The sequence below is a fragment of the Salmo salar genome, chromosome 21, assembly GCF_965601325.2.
Source record: "Salmo salar chromosome 21, fSalSal1, whole genome shotgun sequence".
In the NCBI taxonomy this organism is placed as follows: Eukaryota; Metazoa; Chordata; class Actinopteri; order Salmoniformes; family Salmonidae; genus Salmo; species Salmo salar.
The window spans coordinates 37,484,487-37,500,626 of record NC_138311.1 but is presented as its reverse complement, the minus strand read 5'-3'; the positions used below and the strand labels follow the sequence as shown (position 1 = coordinate 37,500,626).

The following is a 16,140-nucleotide window of genomic DNA, read 5'->3' as shown; positions in this document are numbered from 1 at the left end:
CAGAGACAAGGTTGAGTAGAGCCCACAAAGATCTCCGCCACGGCACAACCCAAGGGGGGGCGTCAACCCAGACAGGAAGATCACGTCAGTGACTCAACCCACTCAAGTGACGCACCCCTCCTAGGGACGGCATGGAAGAGCACCAGTAAGCCAGTGACTCAGCCCCTGTAATAGGGTTAGAGGCAGAGAATCCCAGTGGAGAAAGGGGAACAGTTAGGCGGCCTGTGTGACCGTAGCGTACATGTAGGTATGTACGGCAGGACCAAATCGGAAAGATAGGTAGGAGCAAGCCCATGTAATGCTTTGTAGGTTAGCAGTAAAACTTTGAAATCAGCCCTTGCCTTAACAGGAAGCACTGGAGTAAAATGATCTAGTCAAGATTCTAGCAGCCATGTTCAGCACTAACTGAAGTTTATTTAGTGCTTTATCCGAGTAGCCGGAAAGTAGAGCATTGCAGTTGTCTAACCTAGAAGTGACAAAAGCATGGATACATTTTTCTGCATCATTTTTGGACAGAAAGTTTCAGATTTTTGCAATGTTACGTAGATGGAAAAAAGCTGTCCTTGAAACAGTCTTGATATGTTAGTCAAAAGAGAGATCAGGGTCCAGAGTAACGCCGAGGTCTTTCACAGTTTTATTTGAGACGACTGTACAACCATCAAGATTAATTGTCAGATTCAACAGAAGATCTCTTTGTTTCTTGGGACCTAGAACAAGCATCTCTGTTTTGTCCGAATTTAAAAGTAGAACATTTGCAGCCATCCACTTCCTTATGTCCTTATGTCCTTATGGCTTCCAGCGAGGGCAATTTTGGGGCTTCACCATGTTTCATCGAAATGTACAGCTGTGTGTCATCCGCATAGCAGTGAAAGTTAACATTATGGTTCCGAATGATATCACCAAGAGGTAAAATATATAGTGAAAACAATAGTGGTCCTAAAACAGAACCTTGAGGGACACCGAATTTTACAGTTGATTTGTCAGAGGACAAACCATCCACAGAGACAAACTGATATCTTTCCGACAAATAAGATCTAAACCAGGCCAGAACTTGTCCGTGTAGACCAATTTGGGTTTCAAATCTCTCCAAAAGAATGTGGTGATCGATGGTATCAAAAGCAGCACTAAGGTCTAGGAGCATGAGGACAGATGCAGCGCCTCGGTCTGACGCCATTAAAAGGTCATTTACCACCTTCACAAGTGCAGTCTCAGTGCTACGATGGGGTCTAAAACCAGACTGAAGCGTTTCGTATACATTGTTTGTCTTCAGGAAGGCAGTGAGTTGCTGCGCACCGGCTTTTTCAAAACATTTTGAGAGGAATGGGTGATTTGAAATAGGGCGATAGTTTTTTATATTTTCTGGGTCAAGGTTTGGCTTTTTCAAGAGAGGCTTTATTACTGCCACTTTTAGTGGGTTTGGTACACATCCGGTGGATAGGGAGCCGTTTATTATGTTCAACATAGGACGGCCAAGCACAGGAAGCAGCTCTTTCAGTAGTTTAGTTGGAATAGGGTCCAGTATGCAGCTTGAAGGTTTAGAGGCCATGATTATTTTCATCATTGTGTCAAGAGATATAGTACTAAAACACTTGAGTGTCTCCCTTGATCCTAGGTCCTGGCAGAGTTGTGCAGACTCAGGACAACTGAGCTTTGGAGGAATACGCAGATTTAAAGAGGAGTCCGTAATTTGCTTTCTAATGATCATGGTCTTTTCCTCAAAGAACTTCATGAATTTATCACTGCTGAAGTGAAAGCCATCCTCTCTTGGGGAATGCTGCTTTTTAGTTAGCTTTGCGACAGTATCAAAAGTACATTTTGGATTGTTCTTATTTTCCTCAATTAAGTTGGAAAAATCGCATGATCGAGCAGCAGTGGGGGCTCTTTGATACTGCACGGTACTGTCTTTCCAAGCTAGTCGGAAGACTTCCAGTTTGGTGTGGCGCCATTTCCATTCCAATTTTCTGGAAGCTTGCTTCAGAGCTCTGGTATTTTCTGTATACCAGGGAGCTAGTTTCTTATGACAAATGTTTTTGGTTTTTAGGGGTGCGACTGCATCTAGGGTATTGCGCAAGGTTAAATTGAGTTCCTCAGTTGGGTGGTTAACTGATTTTTGTACTCTGACGTCCTTGGGTAGGCGGAGGGAGTCTGGAAGGGCATCTAGAAATCTTTGGGTTGTCCGAGAATTTATAGCACTACCTTTGATGATCCTTGGTTGGGTTTGAGCAGATTATTTGTTGCGATTGCAAACGTAATAAAATGGTGGTCCGATAGTCCAGGATTATGAGGAAAAACATTAGGATCCACAACATTTATTCCACGGGACAAAACTAGGTCCAGAGTATGACTGTGGCAGTGAGTAGGTCCGGAGACATGTTGGACAAAACCCACTGAGTCGATGATGGCTCCGAAAGCTTTTTGGAGTGGGTCTGTGTACTTTTCCATGTGAATATTAAAGTCACCAAAAATGTGGATATTATCTGCCATGACTACAAGGTCCGATAGGAATTCAGGGAACTCAGTGAAGAATGCTGTATATGGCCCAGGAGGCCTGTAAACAGTAGCTATAAAAAGTGATTGAGTAGGCTGCATAGATTTCATGACTAGAAGCTCCAAAGATGAAAACATTTTTTTTTTTTGTAAATTGAAATTTGCTATCATAAATGTTAGCAACACCTCCGCCTTTGCAGGATGCGCGGGGGGATATGGTCACTAGTGTAACCAGGAGGTGAGGACTCATTTAACACAGAAAATTCATCAGGCTTAAGCCATGTTTCAGTCAGGCCAATCACATCAAGATTATGATCAGTGATTAGTTCATTGACTATAACTGCCTTGGAAGTGAGGGATCTAACATTAAGTAGCCCTATTTTGAGATGCGAGATATCGCTATCTCTTTCAATAATGGCAGGAACAGAGGAGGTCTTTATTCCAGTGAGATTGCTAAGGCGAACACCACCATGTTTAGTTTTGCCCAACCTAGGTCGCGGCACAGACACGGTCTCAATGGGGATAGCTGAGCTGACTACACTGACTGTGCTAGTGGCAGACTCCACTAAGCTGGCAGGCTGGCTAACAGCCTGCTGCCTGGCCTGCACCCTATCTCATTGTGGAGCTAGGGGAGTTAGAGTCCTGCCTATGTTCGTAGATAAGATGAGAGCACCCCTCCAGCTAGGATGGAATCCGTCACTCCTCAAATGGCCAGGCTTGGTCCAATTATCTACAAATTCTATCTTTTGGGAGGGACAGAAAACAGTGAAAGCACTTTTAACGGTAAGTATCTAGTCACCCCATTTAAAGGGATCATAAATATTTGGACAAATTCAATAAAATGTAGTTAAAAGATTAGAATTTGGTCACATATTCCTGGCACGCAATGACTCCATCAAGCTTGTTGGATGCATTTGCAGTTTGTTTTGGTTGTGTTTCGCATTATGTTGTGCCCAATAGAAATGAATGGTAAATCATGTACACTGTATACTTTTATTATAAATAGGAATAGAATATGTTTCTGATCAAAATGCTAACCTCCCCTGGTATTTTTGCAATATTTTTTTTTTTTACCCTTATTTTACCAGGTAAATTGACTGAGAACACATTCTCATTTACAGCAACGACCTGGGGAATAGTCACAGGGGAGATGAGGGGGGATGAATGAGCCAATTGTAAACTGGGGATGATTAGGTGGCCATGATGGTATGAAGGCCAGATTGGGAATTAGCCAGAACACCGGGGTTAACACCCCTACTCTTATGATAAGTGCCATGGGATCTTTAGTGATGACGGAGAGTCAGGACAACCGTTTAATTTCCCATCAAAAAGATGGCACCCTACATAGGGCAATGTCCCCAATCACTGCCCTGGGGCATTGGGATAAAAACATTGACAAGAGGAAATGGTGACTCCAACTGGACCTCCAACACCACTTCCAGCAGCATCTGGTCTCCCATCCAGGGACCAACCCTGCTTAGCTTCAGAAGCAAGCCAGCAGTGGGATGCAGGATGGTGTGCTGCTGGTAATGGTGAGAGGGCATGTATGGGGGGGGCATGATCTTTGAGTAAATGTAACTTTCTCACTCATCATTATTCATGAATTTACCACAGGTCGACTCCAATCAAGTTGTAGAGACATCTCAAAGATGATCAATGGAAACAGGATGCACCTGAGCTCAATTTCGAGTCTCATAGCAAAGGGTCTGAATACTTATGTAAATAAGGTATTTCCATTTATTATGTTTGATAAATTAGCTAACATTTCTAAAAACCTGTTTTCACTTTGTCATTACGGGGTAGTGTGTGTATATATAGATGCATTTTTTTTTTTATTTAATCAATTTTAGAATAGGGCTGTAACATAACAAAATGTGGAAAAAAGGAAAGGCTCTGAATACTTTCCAAATGCACTGTACATTTTGGTTTTGATCAATGACAATTTAAAGGTGTGTTGCTCTGCTCCAAAAAGATACAGCTAGGCTAAAGTCCTTTGTTAGTTTTAACCAACCTTCAAATGGGCAGTTGTCAGCAATTGGGTTTTAATAACATATCAAATTCAGAAGTGTAATTTGTGCATTTTATATGCCTCATGATGGAAAATAACGTAATCAATATCAAAGCATTTCTTCAATAAATAATTGTTATTTATAGGTCTATATTAATATTATATAATTATTATACTTCCAAGAAACCAGTAGGCCTACTGTATGGATAATTATTTTTATTTGGAAGGACATGATAAACAATCAAAAACCAACAATTGAAGAATCAGATTTTTCACAAGTCCTATATAATATATTGCATAAATCTAACAGAACTTTACTGAAATAAAATCAGCTACAATTAAAGCAGTACATTACATATAATATCCAGTTCAATCGAATCGACAACTAAAAGACCATGCAAATCAACATCTTGCTTTTGATCAACCATCTGAAATATAATAATTCATCATAACTTGACTAACAACGAGTTTACTATCCTTCCTTCTGTAGCTCAATGATAAAACATGAACATCTGAGTCAAAATAACTCAGTCTCAAAGGAAGAAGCTCTTGTCCACAACTGCCAAAGAAGCTCAACATATCCAGAATAAAAACAATTATCTGATATAACTGAGGACTGTCTGCAATAATGACTATATGACATACATACTTCAGAGCCTTTTTACAAGCAACATTATATTTTTCAAAAATAGAACAAAGTATTTATCAAAAACTTTAACATTTATACTTTCCCCCCCAATCTGATGAAACAAGTTTCATTTTTTCCCCAGCTTATACAAGGACACTTACGGTCAGTTTATGGATAGGGGGTTACTGTACGTGGTGGAACTGTCCCAAAAATTGGTTGCTTTTTCACAACCATAACAGCAATCTTTTCAGTTCCCTCGGTATGCAGTTGAAGAAGGAACATTTTGGGTCTCAAACTTATACTATAAGTTGAAATCTAAGATAGTCATGGAGAAATAAACATACAACTATACACCGTGCTTTTGAATGTGCTTTCTTTCACCGGTGTACAGTAGGTTTAGTGTAAAACTTAAACCCATACAATCAGATGATAACTGAAATGGGGGGGGGGGGGGAAACTAAACATTTTTCACATCTCATGATTGACTACAGGTCAACATTTCAGTTATATGCCACATGACATTGAATAATCAATTGTTGATGAATTTCCGAGGATGATGCCCCAGGTATTCTTCAAACTGACAGTCCAGTCCACACTACAATACTGTAACTATTATTTCATGGAAGGATGGGCGGACTTTAATTACTACGAGTCAAATCATAGCTGGTCAAATCACTAATGAGGGAAATAAAATAAAAAAATAGGTGGAAAAAAACCTATGGTTTCACAGAACATGAAGTGACAAACATTAAACTGCATTGAAAATCTAATGAAAAGTGGCTCCATAAAACATTGTACACCAATCCTCACTGTAGCTAGAACCACCAGGTTGTCCAGAACTGAAAATACACAAGCCAAAAATATTCTACTTATTTACAGCAGAGATACCAACTTTCTATACATTCTACAGAGGGAATGTTTACAGAGTAAAGTGTAGTAGCTGTTGAATCCAGAATGAGGGTATTATTTGTCCCTGATTGTCAGTAGAAATGTAACAAGTGAGAGCTAGCATTTGATGTAAAACATAATGTTGACATAATATAACTATCAATTCTATAAGCAAAACAATTTAACTTTAAAAGGCATGAACAATAAAGCACAAAAAAGAAAGACATCATGCAAGACAAAATAGCAAGACCGAAATGACTAAGGCAATATAACAAGAAAAATAATTTCAAACCATTTAATTTTGTCAAGGTAACTTCAAAAAGTGGCTGTTATTGTGTTGTTTCGCTTCACATGCAACAATTATATCAATCTGTTACAACAAATACCATAGAAACCCAACAATGCAAGAGAGACTCAACAAAATATATCTCAAAAATGTTCTGTAACCTCTGCCAAATATGCACAACTATTCAGAAAGTTAGGCAGTGTGTAATACAGTAATATCTATAAAGAAATAACCATTCACTTAAAATGTCATCGTGCAATTCAAATCTTAATTTTCAGAACTTTCTTGGAAAAGCACACAGATAAACACCCTAACAATAGATTACCGGTAGATAAAACATTTTTTATCATTTCTGTGCTACAAAAGATAGAAAATCGAAAGAGATGCCAGTGGTCAGTCTTTGCTGTAATAGCAAGAGGGCTAGAATGTTTGAAAGGAAAGTCCTTTTAAAGAGCAGAAAGTTCCACTTTCATTGTAAATAACTTTGAATTGGGTTTGTTTCAGAAAGTGCAGATGGGGCTAGTATATTTAATTGACAGTCACCAAAAATTACTATGAAACATATGGGGATATTTTAAATATTTTAAAAAGGCACTGATGAGAACTAATAAAGATATTTTCCAGGACAGGAGCCTAAATGAAAGACAAACTTGAATCTCTTACAACTATATGTGCAATGTAGGATATAAAGTACTGCGGAATGGGCAATTCTCTTCCCCCCCAAAAAATCAAGTTTCCAGCAACAGTTATGTGAGTAAAGTCAAAACGTATAAAATAATCACGATAGTTGTGATGGAAAGCAGAAGTTTCAGTACAATTGTATTAATGCCCACAGATCATTTGTTCGTTCAACATGGGGAGATCTTTTTGTGTTGGTAAAATGTATTAGGCAAGAAATGGCAGTGGAAACGCCCTGACGTGCAAATATTGATATAAGAACCATCATATTGAAGTAAACTTGGAGTCGTGGGATGATATAGTGTGGTCCTCCCACTACGACTCGTCGGGAAAGCATGCAGTTTATTAGGCTACAGATTAAATAAGTTATGAACTTCACAGGATGGTGAAAGTGCAAGCTTGACATTGTTTTCCAATAAATATATTGAGTGTCTTATTCTGGTGACATGATGATCTATGCTTGGCTGTCATTTAACAAATATTCTCGCTATTATCCATCATTTCATCATGTAGGTAGCCAACCCACACTGTGTCTGCGAGCTGTTGGCTATAGAGAACACATGCAAAGACCAGAGTGGGCACATTCCCTATATAATAACATTTTGGGGGTACAAAACCAACAGTAGAGTTGAAAATGCGATTTTTTATTTAATCGCAAAAGTTATGGGCACGACGTCATCACGCACAGCCTTTCATCCACAACAAGTTCATTAGATGGAAACATCTCTGGTGGGAAAATGTGCATATTGTTTTTAATGCAGAGTTTAGAATATTCAAATGAAAATCTGTCACCAACTGGATGGAAACCTACCTGCGCTGACATACATTCACCCGTAATGAAGTGTGTACAAAACACAATGATTATTTTATATAACTTTCCGGGCTGATTTCCCACTCTACTCATGGATTATTTCCCCTTGCGGTCTTCACCAGCTACTGAGAAAACAGCCGTACAACTACCAACCCTTCTAGAGACTTAAGTATCCAATGACTGCTTAGATTAATACATCTGCAATGAACCATGATTTGTTTCCCAATAAGTGCATGCAACATAACTGTATAACATTTCGATGACCTATAACAAAGCATTTAGGTTCTCATTTGAACCATGATCTAATCCCTAAAAAGATCACAATAAGATCATCAATTAACCTCACTTAAGGTACATTGTGCAAACAATTTAATATTCAGACAAATTACATTTGTTTAGAATCTTTAGAATGGTCAAGACCAACCTATTTCTATCAAGTACTGTTGATTTGGATGAAGAATGACATACACACAAAAGTATGTGGACACCCGTTCAAATTGGTGGATTGGGCTATTTCCGCCACAGACAAGTGTATAACATCAAGCACACAGCCATGGAATCTCCACAGACAAACATTGGCACTCAATAGCGAGTTCCAAACTGCCTCTGGAAGAAACATCAGCACAAAAACTGTTTGTCAGGAGCTTCATGAAATACTTTTCCATGGCCGAGCAGCCGCACACAAGCCTAAGAACATCATACGCAACGCCAAGCGTCGGCTGGAATGGTGGAAATGCGTTCTCTGGAGTGATGAATCACGTTTTACCATATGGCAGTCTGACGGACAAATCTGGGTTTGGCAGATACCAGGAGTACGCTACCTGCCCCAATGCATAATGCCAACTGTAAAGTTTGGTGGAGGAGGAATAATGATCCCAGGCTGTTTTTCATGGTTCAGACTAGGTCCTTTAGTTCCAGTGTAGGGAAAACTTAAGACTACAGCATACAATGACATTCTAGACAATTCTGTACTTCCAACTTTGTGGCAACAGTTTGGGGAAAGCCCTTTCCTGTTTTAGCATGACAATACCCCTATGCACAAAGTGAGGTCCATACAGAAAGTATTTGACAAGATTGTTGTGGAAGAACTTGACTGGCCTGCAGAGCCCTGACCTCAACCCCATCGCACACCTTTGGGATGAATTGGAAACCCGACTGCGAGCCAGGCCTAATCGCCCAACCTCACTAATACTCATGGCTGAATGGAACCAAGTCCATGCAGCAATGTTCCAACATTTAGTAGAAAGCCTTCCCATAAGAGTGGAGGCTGTTATAGCAGCAAAGGGGGGACCAATTCCATATTAATGCACAGGATTTTGGAATGAGATGTTTGACGAGCAGGTGTCCACATACTTTTGGTCATGTAGTGTACTTCATTCCACACCAACCACCATACATTTCTTCCAGGGGAGAGCTTTGAATCAAGTGACTTTAAATTAAGACTTATTAAATCAAAATGATCATATGATCAAATACAAATAAAATCATATTTCAGGCTACACACCATGAAAAAGGAGTTCAGCAAGCAACTGAAGAAAACATTCCTTACATAAATTATTTGAAATTAATTCTGTTCAGATAAAATGAAATGAAAAGGTCTTACAGCAGGTATACTGTACATTATCAACAAGTGGACAACACTACATTCAGCAGCTATATAGCATGACTTTAGAAGAATCTCAGAATTGTTATGTTGACATGGCCTACGGTAACAGGGCCCGTGTTCATAGGGCCTCAGAGTAAGAGTGCTGATCTAGGACCAGCCACCTTGCCTGACGACTCACCCCAAATGTATTTCCGCTGCCCTATCGATCGCTACATATATTCTGTCTGAAACTTCCATCCTAGAAGTTGTTTGTGTGACTTCAAAATGAGGGGAGTTGTACAAAACAAATTCATAGGCGATTGGGTCATCCAACAAATCTAATCAGAGTATCAAAGTTGATAATGTCACGTTGGCTGGCCCTAGTACAACTAATTGGGTTCTGGGACGAATTAGAAAGGTCAGAATGTGCTTGCATTCTACAAATCATTGGGGGAGGCAGGCGATGTTGATTGGTAGCCAGGAACCCCCCCCCCCCCATACAGTCTTATTCATTATGATCTAAAAAGGAAAATCTGATCCTAGATCAGCACTACTACTCCGAGACGCTTTATAAATACAGGCCCAGATATCTGGTGAGAGTAAAAGCAAGAAAAAGAAAAGGTGGAAGAAACATGATTGAAGTCGATTAGAAAATGAAAACAGAGAAATAATTATAATGTAAGAGTTACTATGGAACCAAATCCTTTTCATTACACCTTTGTGGCTTACATTTCTTAATTTACATTCTAATAAACGCCAATGAGTGCTTTTCCCCCCGAAACCCAATTACATATGGAAAAGTGCTTCTCATACAGATATATTTTCCCCCCCTATTTTAATGATTACCAAAATGTACCATTTTAATCTAACAGAAAAGTATATATATATATTTTTTTAAATCACAAATGCTTTGAGCAACAGCCACCTTCGCAGTGTAACCTATTTTGGCAGAACAGAGGATATGTATATAAAAGTGCCTTCCAAAATGATCACAGAAATAAAAAAAATATCCTCAACCAAACGTTTGACTCCTTGTAGCATCAGGGGAAGAGTTCAATTGAGACCTCGTCTCAAGGGAGAATTCAGAGAAGTCTGTTCCATGACTTCGCAGACTGACTTGTCCATTGGCAATAGTAAACTGGGAGGTGATTCCAGAACGTGACGAGGCCTGGAACTGTGACCGGAAGTTCTGATCGAAGGTGCTGATTTGAAAAGTCTGATGCAACCCTTGAGCATCAGTCTTTTTCGAGGATGCAACTTCCTCCAGAAAGTCTTCGGTTGGCGACACAGCCGAGGGGGTCGTTTCGTCCCCTGAAAATGAGAAAGAGTGCTGGGAATCCCCTACAAGTAGTCCAAAATGGGGTTTCTCCAAGGTAGAGCGTAGTGGAGAGTTCATCCCTGACCTACCAGTGGTAAACCTGCTGGGTGAAGGGTTCTGTTTCTCTGTGGAGAACAGAGGCTGGTTGGAGAGACTGGGGCTCTCGGTGACAAAGGTAAGACTCTGGCTGCTCAAGTAGCTATCGTTCTGGCTGGTCCTCTCCAGTGCTTGCTGAAGGAACTTTGAGTACTCGTGAAGGAGGCTAGACTTCTCTGCTGGTGGGGCTTGAGGGTTACCTCCCAGGCTCTCTACCGGGCTGGCCTCAGACACATCCGAGGAGTTGATGGAGATGCTGGAGGTCACCTCCGTGTCAGCCACACTGAAGGAGATATCAGGTTGCCCATTGGCCTTGTTTGAGTAGTGGTCCAGGAGAGTCTGGAGAACCTCATCCGGGAGAACGTTCTTGTCGTGGTTGGACTTGATCTCGACGCTCAACGGCTGGGGTTCCAAGATGGTGGCGGGAACGGTTTCGTCGATGACATTGGCCACTGTGGCTTGTCTAATGGAAGGCTGGGACGTGATGCTGCTTACATTCAGAGCGTAATTGCGGTTGTTGGCCAAAGTGGCCTGCTGGAGATACCTCTTCTTCTTCAGGAACTGCATTGCATCATCGTAGTTTGTGCTGCTGGATGCTGGTTTCGTCTGCCCTCCTTGGAGAGCATCTACTGGCTCCAGGTCAGAATTGGCCACATCCACATCCAGAAGACCTTGTTTGTCCACGATCTCGAATGTGTACCTGGTGATTTTGCCATCTTCAAAAGAGGACAAAGGGGACAGACTCACAGGTGGTTTGGGATCAGTTGGTTGCTTCAGACTCCTCTTGGGGACCTTCTTAAGGACCAGCTTGGGAGGATGAATCTCCTCAGAGGAGAGATTCTCCCCACCCAGCCCCAAATGCTGCTCGCCAGACGAGTCTGGAAGCTCCACAGAATAATCTGCCACCACATACTCATCTTTGACCACCTTGGAGGTAACCGCATAGAGAGGTAGACATTCGATTTTGTTCAGTCTTTGCTCCACCTCCTTATCCATGGCGCCAAGAGAAGTGACCGTGGCAACGTCTTCAGTGGCAGCAGCTGAGAGAGAGCATTGAGACTTGTCTGAAGTCTTCAAGCGTTTCTTCTTGGGCAGCGAGCACTCTTTGGCAGAGAAGGAAAAGCCCAGAGATTCTGTGTTGCGCAGGAGTCCTCCATCTTTCCCAGCTGCTGCAGCCTTGTGGGCTTTCCTCTCCTTCATCTCATGGCACATGCGCCTGTGCTTTAGAACCCGGTCAGTTCTGGAGAAGTACTGTGGAAAACAAACCGAATGGGTTTGTGGCATACATGGATAGTAGCAGAATAAATGTTTCTAAAGAAACGTCTGCATGCTATATAAACCAGTTTTAAACTAGAATTTGAACTAGAGATGTATACTATTTGTGCCATCTTGCTAACTCCTAAGGTCATTGTCTATCATGGCAAACCATAGGAGTTGGCTATACAGCACAAACAGATATGGGACCAGGCCATTGAGATGTGCTTTGATAACATAAATAACCAACCTGGTGGCAGTAGTCACATTGATAGGGCTTCTCTCCACTGTGGGTCCTTCTGTGCCTCTCCATGTGGTATTTCTGAATGAACCTCATGCCACACTCCTCACAGCGGAAGGGCTTCTCACCTGACAGAAAGTCAAAGGGACAGCTCATTCTGTGGGCAAGTAACATCAACATTCAACAGGTGGGATCTTTGACTAACCATTGGCTAACATAGTTAAATCATCACTTCGTGGGGCATTCTCTTACCAGTGTGGATTTTCTCATGTCTCTGGAGAAGGTACTTCTGTATGAAGCGCATATCACACTGGCTGCACTGAAATGGCTTCTCACCTGAAACCAAGCAAGTTGGTCAGTTTGACCATATTTTTCTTACTTATATTCAATGGGAAATTGTGTTAGCCTACTTATTATGCAGAAATTGTACCTTACAACAGAGGGCCTAGATCATTGTTTTGTTAATTTAATGTAAAGCAAGAGGCTTGACTGTCATAAGACATACCAGTGTGGATGAAGACATGTCTTTGTAGATGGTAGTTGGTTCGGAAGGCTGCGTTGCAGTGCACACACACATGACACTTTGGACTCTGGAGACCCAATGACCCATCCTCATTGATGGTGAGAATCTAAACAAAGAGAGATAAATGGAAAGACAAGGACAAGAAATGTGTCAAATCACAATTTATATACAACTGAAGCTGGGTGGGCCTTCATAAAAAAAAAAATAATAATAATGGTTTTCATGTTGCTAGTTTTGGCAACAGGATTTGTCAGGTCCCAAAATAGATATTTAATCTGCACAGACCATGTGATTATAACCTTGTTTCAAGCAATAATGATTTAAATGCAAAACGTATTATACATTTGCACCTTGGCAGGAGAGCGCTGCTTTCGCTTCTTCTTCTTGTGACACTCTGTGAGGTCTCTGGGCTGTTTTCTTTCTTTCTTCCCCAGCATTAGTTGATCAGAAGTCAGCTTCAACTCTTGTTTGATGCTTACCTACAAAACATTGCTTATGTTTGAATTTCACTGCTTAAAGTCAGAATGATTTTGCACTCAATGGGTGAATCGCAAGTCTTCAAAATGAAGACCGGGAGAAGAGAGGAAGTAAGGAATGACGAAAGACTTGAGATTCACCCAATGTCACGATTTACAGCATGTATGGCAAGAAGACTGGCAATAAGAATGTATGCATGACATGGACTCACAGGCAGCTTGTGTGAGAGTCTCTGATTCATTCCCCCTTCCCTGCCGTTCTTCACAGTCTCCTCATGTACCACCATCTCATCAGTTGGGATCAGGTCATGGGACACCATTGAAACCCCTGTCAGGTCATCATCATCCTCTTCATCATCGTCTGCTAACAGGGGGTGGTGGGCTAAACCCCGCTCGCCCAGGGTCATGACGACTGGACCTCCACCCCCTAACCCCACCCTCTCATCCACTCCCCCACCACACTTCAGCAGCATCCCCTCCAGCTTGTCATCAATGTTCATCTTAACTTAGAGGGACCTACGTGTCTGTGGGGTCAAATGAGGGCAGAAGTATTAGCTAGCTAACGAGTTACTGTAACTTAGTTAAAGACAACGAAAACATTTAGCTACATTTAATAGGGGTCATCACTGAGTAATCTCGGGTTTAGCTGACAGTTAGCTAACTGAATAACTAACAAACAAAACCTTGAAAGATTGTCAGCCAACTGAGTAACTACTGTAGCCATCAACAATCCCGTTAAATCAAAATAACACAGCGAGCGTTAGAACTAAAACTAGCTAACGTTAGTAGGCTAAGGCTATTGTACATAGTAGTAGCTAGGGTAACAACATGATATGTCGCTATAAAATAAATTGAGCGGTCAACTGGCTAACTAGCAACATAGCAACCTAACGTTAGATGTTAAGATGATTTGTAACTTTAGCTAGCTAAACAACTTTACCTAAACAAGCAACACAACTAACTAGCTAACGTTAGATAGCTATCAGCGTTGACAGGCAACGTTAGCAGTAGCCTGTTAGCTAGCTTGCTAACTATGGTTAGCTGTGAATAGCAAACGTTAGCTAGCTAGGCCTGATCAGAAACAACAACCCAGAAGAGCTAGCAAGAACTCAAGTCAAGATTTAGGTTAGCTTCACTCAAGTGAAATCGAGAAGTAGCTAATGCACGGCAGAAAACTGTTCACAACTAGCTAGCTGTCTAGATAACGTTTCTAACCAAATATATATATATATATATATTACTAACATTAGCTAAGCTAGCTAACGTAACGTCTTTAGACTGCTTACCTACTTTGGAGTCTAATAAGGTCGTTTAGCAGTCATGGTTAATCTGCAAAAGTGTATCCGCTGTGTGATATATGCCGCGAGAGAAAGAAACGTCACCGCATTTGGCCCAACTGCAGTGCATGGGGAATGTACGGTAAATTGTCTAGTTTGCGTTGTGATGTCCTTTACCTGTAGAAAATATTTTGTAAGTAAACCAAGATAGACCACAACGTATCGATTCCAATGTGAACAAATGAGTCATAGTGGGCAGAACAAACAAGAAGTCGGGCACAGACAAGCATAAGCTAGCGAGATCCTATTGGGGTGTTCTAGCACAAATCTGCATATGTCCATTAGGGAACGCCTACTCTGTCAAGTGCGCGTGTGCAATAACTCAATTGGTCTTTGCGCACCTTATAAAACGCGATTTAAAAAAACTTTTGCAAAGGGTAAAGTCTACAAATCGTAGTCCACTCTTTTCATAACATATATTAGTTTTGGGAATAGAAAACTGTGTTTAGATGAAATGTTTCATCAATGAGAAAATTTGCAGAACGTCGCCCAAAATCCATCTCGTTCCATCTTCTCCCACTACCCGCCTTCAGGCTTTCGCTCACTACCATATTTAGTAGTGAGTGGAAATGCCAAGCGGATGCTTCACATTTATACATCCAGTGAAATATCTGTCTCATTGTTCTATCTGTGCCTGGAGTGACTAGTGGAGCAAGCACTACAGTGTGTGCTCTGCAGACCTTTTCTACATATCTTTAGCGCGCTCGCACGCAGAACTAGAATGACTACGATACTATTTGTTCCCAAAACACGATGTTTAATGCATTCAGGAAACATAATACTGTTTGACAGATAGTCATATCAAAACTTCCTCATTAACAAAAAATAAATCAATGATTTGTTAATGAACTTGCTATTAAATCAATTAACTAGTACACCAATTAACTCAGCTACTACATGAATCTGATTAGAGCACAACTGTATCACCTAAGTCACAGGGCAAATGGGGCCTAAAAATGTAAACTGATTATAGTGCATTATTACCAAAACACAATTTTAAGTTAACAACAGATGGCAGCATTCACTGAACATCGATTGCTTCTGTCTGATAAGCTCAAAATGGAAAGTATTTGTATAATTTAGTCAGCCTCCTTTCCTTTCCCATAGAAATATATACAATACCAGTCAAAAGTTTGGACACACCTACTCATTCCAGAGTTTTTCTTTATTTTTACTATTTCCTACATTGTAAAATAATAGTGAAGACATCAACACTATGACATAACACATGGAATCATGTAGTAACCAATAAAGTGTAAAACAAATCAAAATATATTTTATATCTGAGATTCTTTAAAGTAGCCACCAATTGCCTTGATGATAGCTTTGCACACTCTTGGCATTCTCTCAACCAGCTTCAAGAAGTAGTCCCGTGTGGTCCTGTGTGGCTCAGTTGGTAGAGCATGGTGTTTGCAACGCCAGGGTTGTGGGTTCGATTCCAATGGGGGACCAGTACAGGAAAAAAAAAATATATAAACAAATTATGAAATGTATGCATTGACTACTGTAAGTCGCTCTCGATAA

At 40.8% G+C, this 16,140-nt stretch overlaps 1 protein-coding gene across 3 annotated transcripts; it reads right to left on the bottom strand.

Moving 5' to 3' along the window:
* Positions 1-4,696: 4,696 nt before the first annotated feature.
* Positions 4,697-14,849, bottom strand: LOC106582282 (zinc finger protein 148). Of its 3 annotated transcripts, none has more exons than XM_014165192.3 (7): positions 14,566-14,849; positions 13,492-13,795; positions 13,154-13,282; positions 12,786-12,909; positions 12,533-12,616; positions 12,290-12,408; positions 4,697-12,036 (listed from the first exon to the last, which is right to left on the bottom strand). In XM_014165192.3, exons 2-7 carry the CDS (start codon positions 13,777-13,779, stop codon positions 10,384-10,386), a joined length of 2,397 nt encoding a protein of 798 aa, XP_014020667.1. In that variant the 5' UTR covers positions 13,780-13,795; positions 14,566-14,849; the 3' UTR covers positions 4,697-10,383. The 3 variants fall into 3 exon arrangements, with proteins under 3 accessions (XP_014020667.1, XP_045560686.1, XP_045560687.1); XM_045704730.2 differs by having other exon boundaries at positions 13,492-13,803; positions 14,566-14,848; XM_045704731.2 differs by having other exon boundaries at positions 13,492-13,803; positions 14,570-14,848.
* Positions 14,850-16,140: the final 1,291 nt, after the last annotated feature.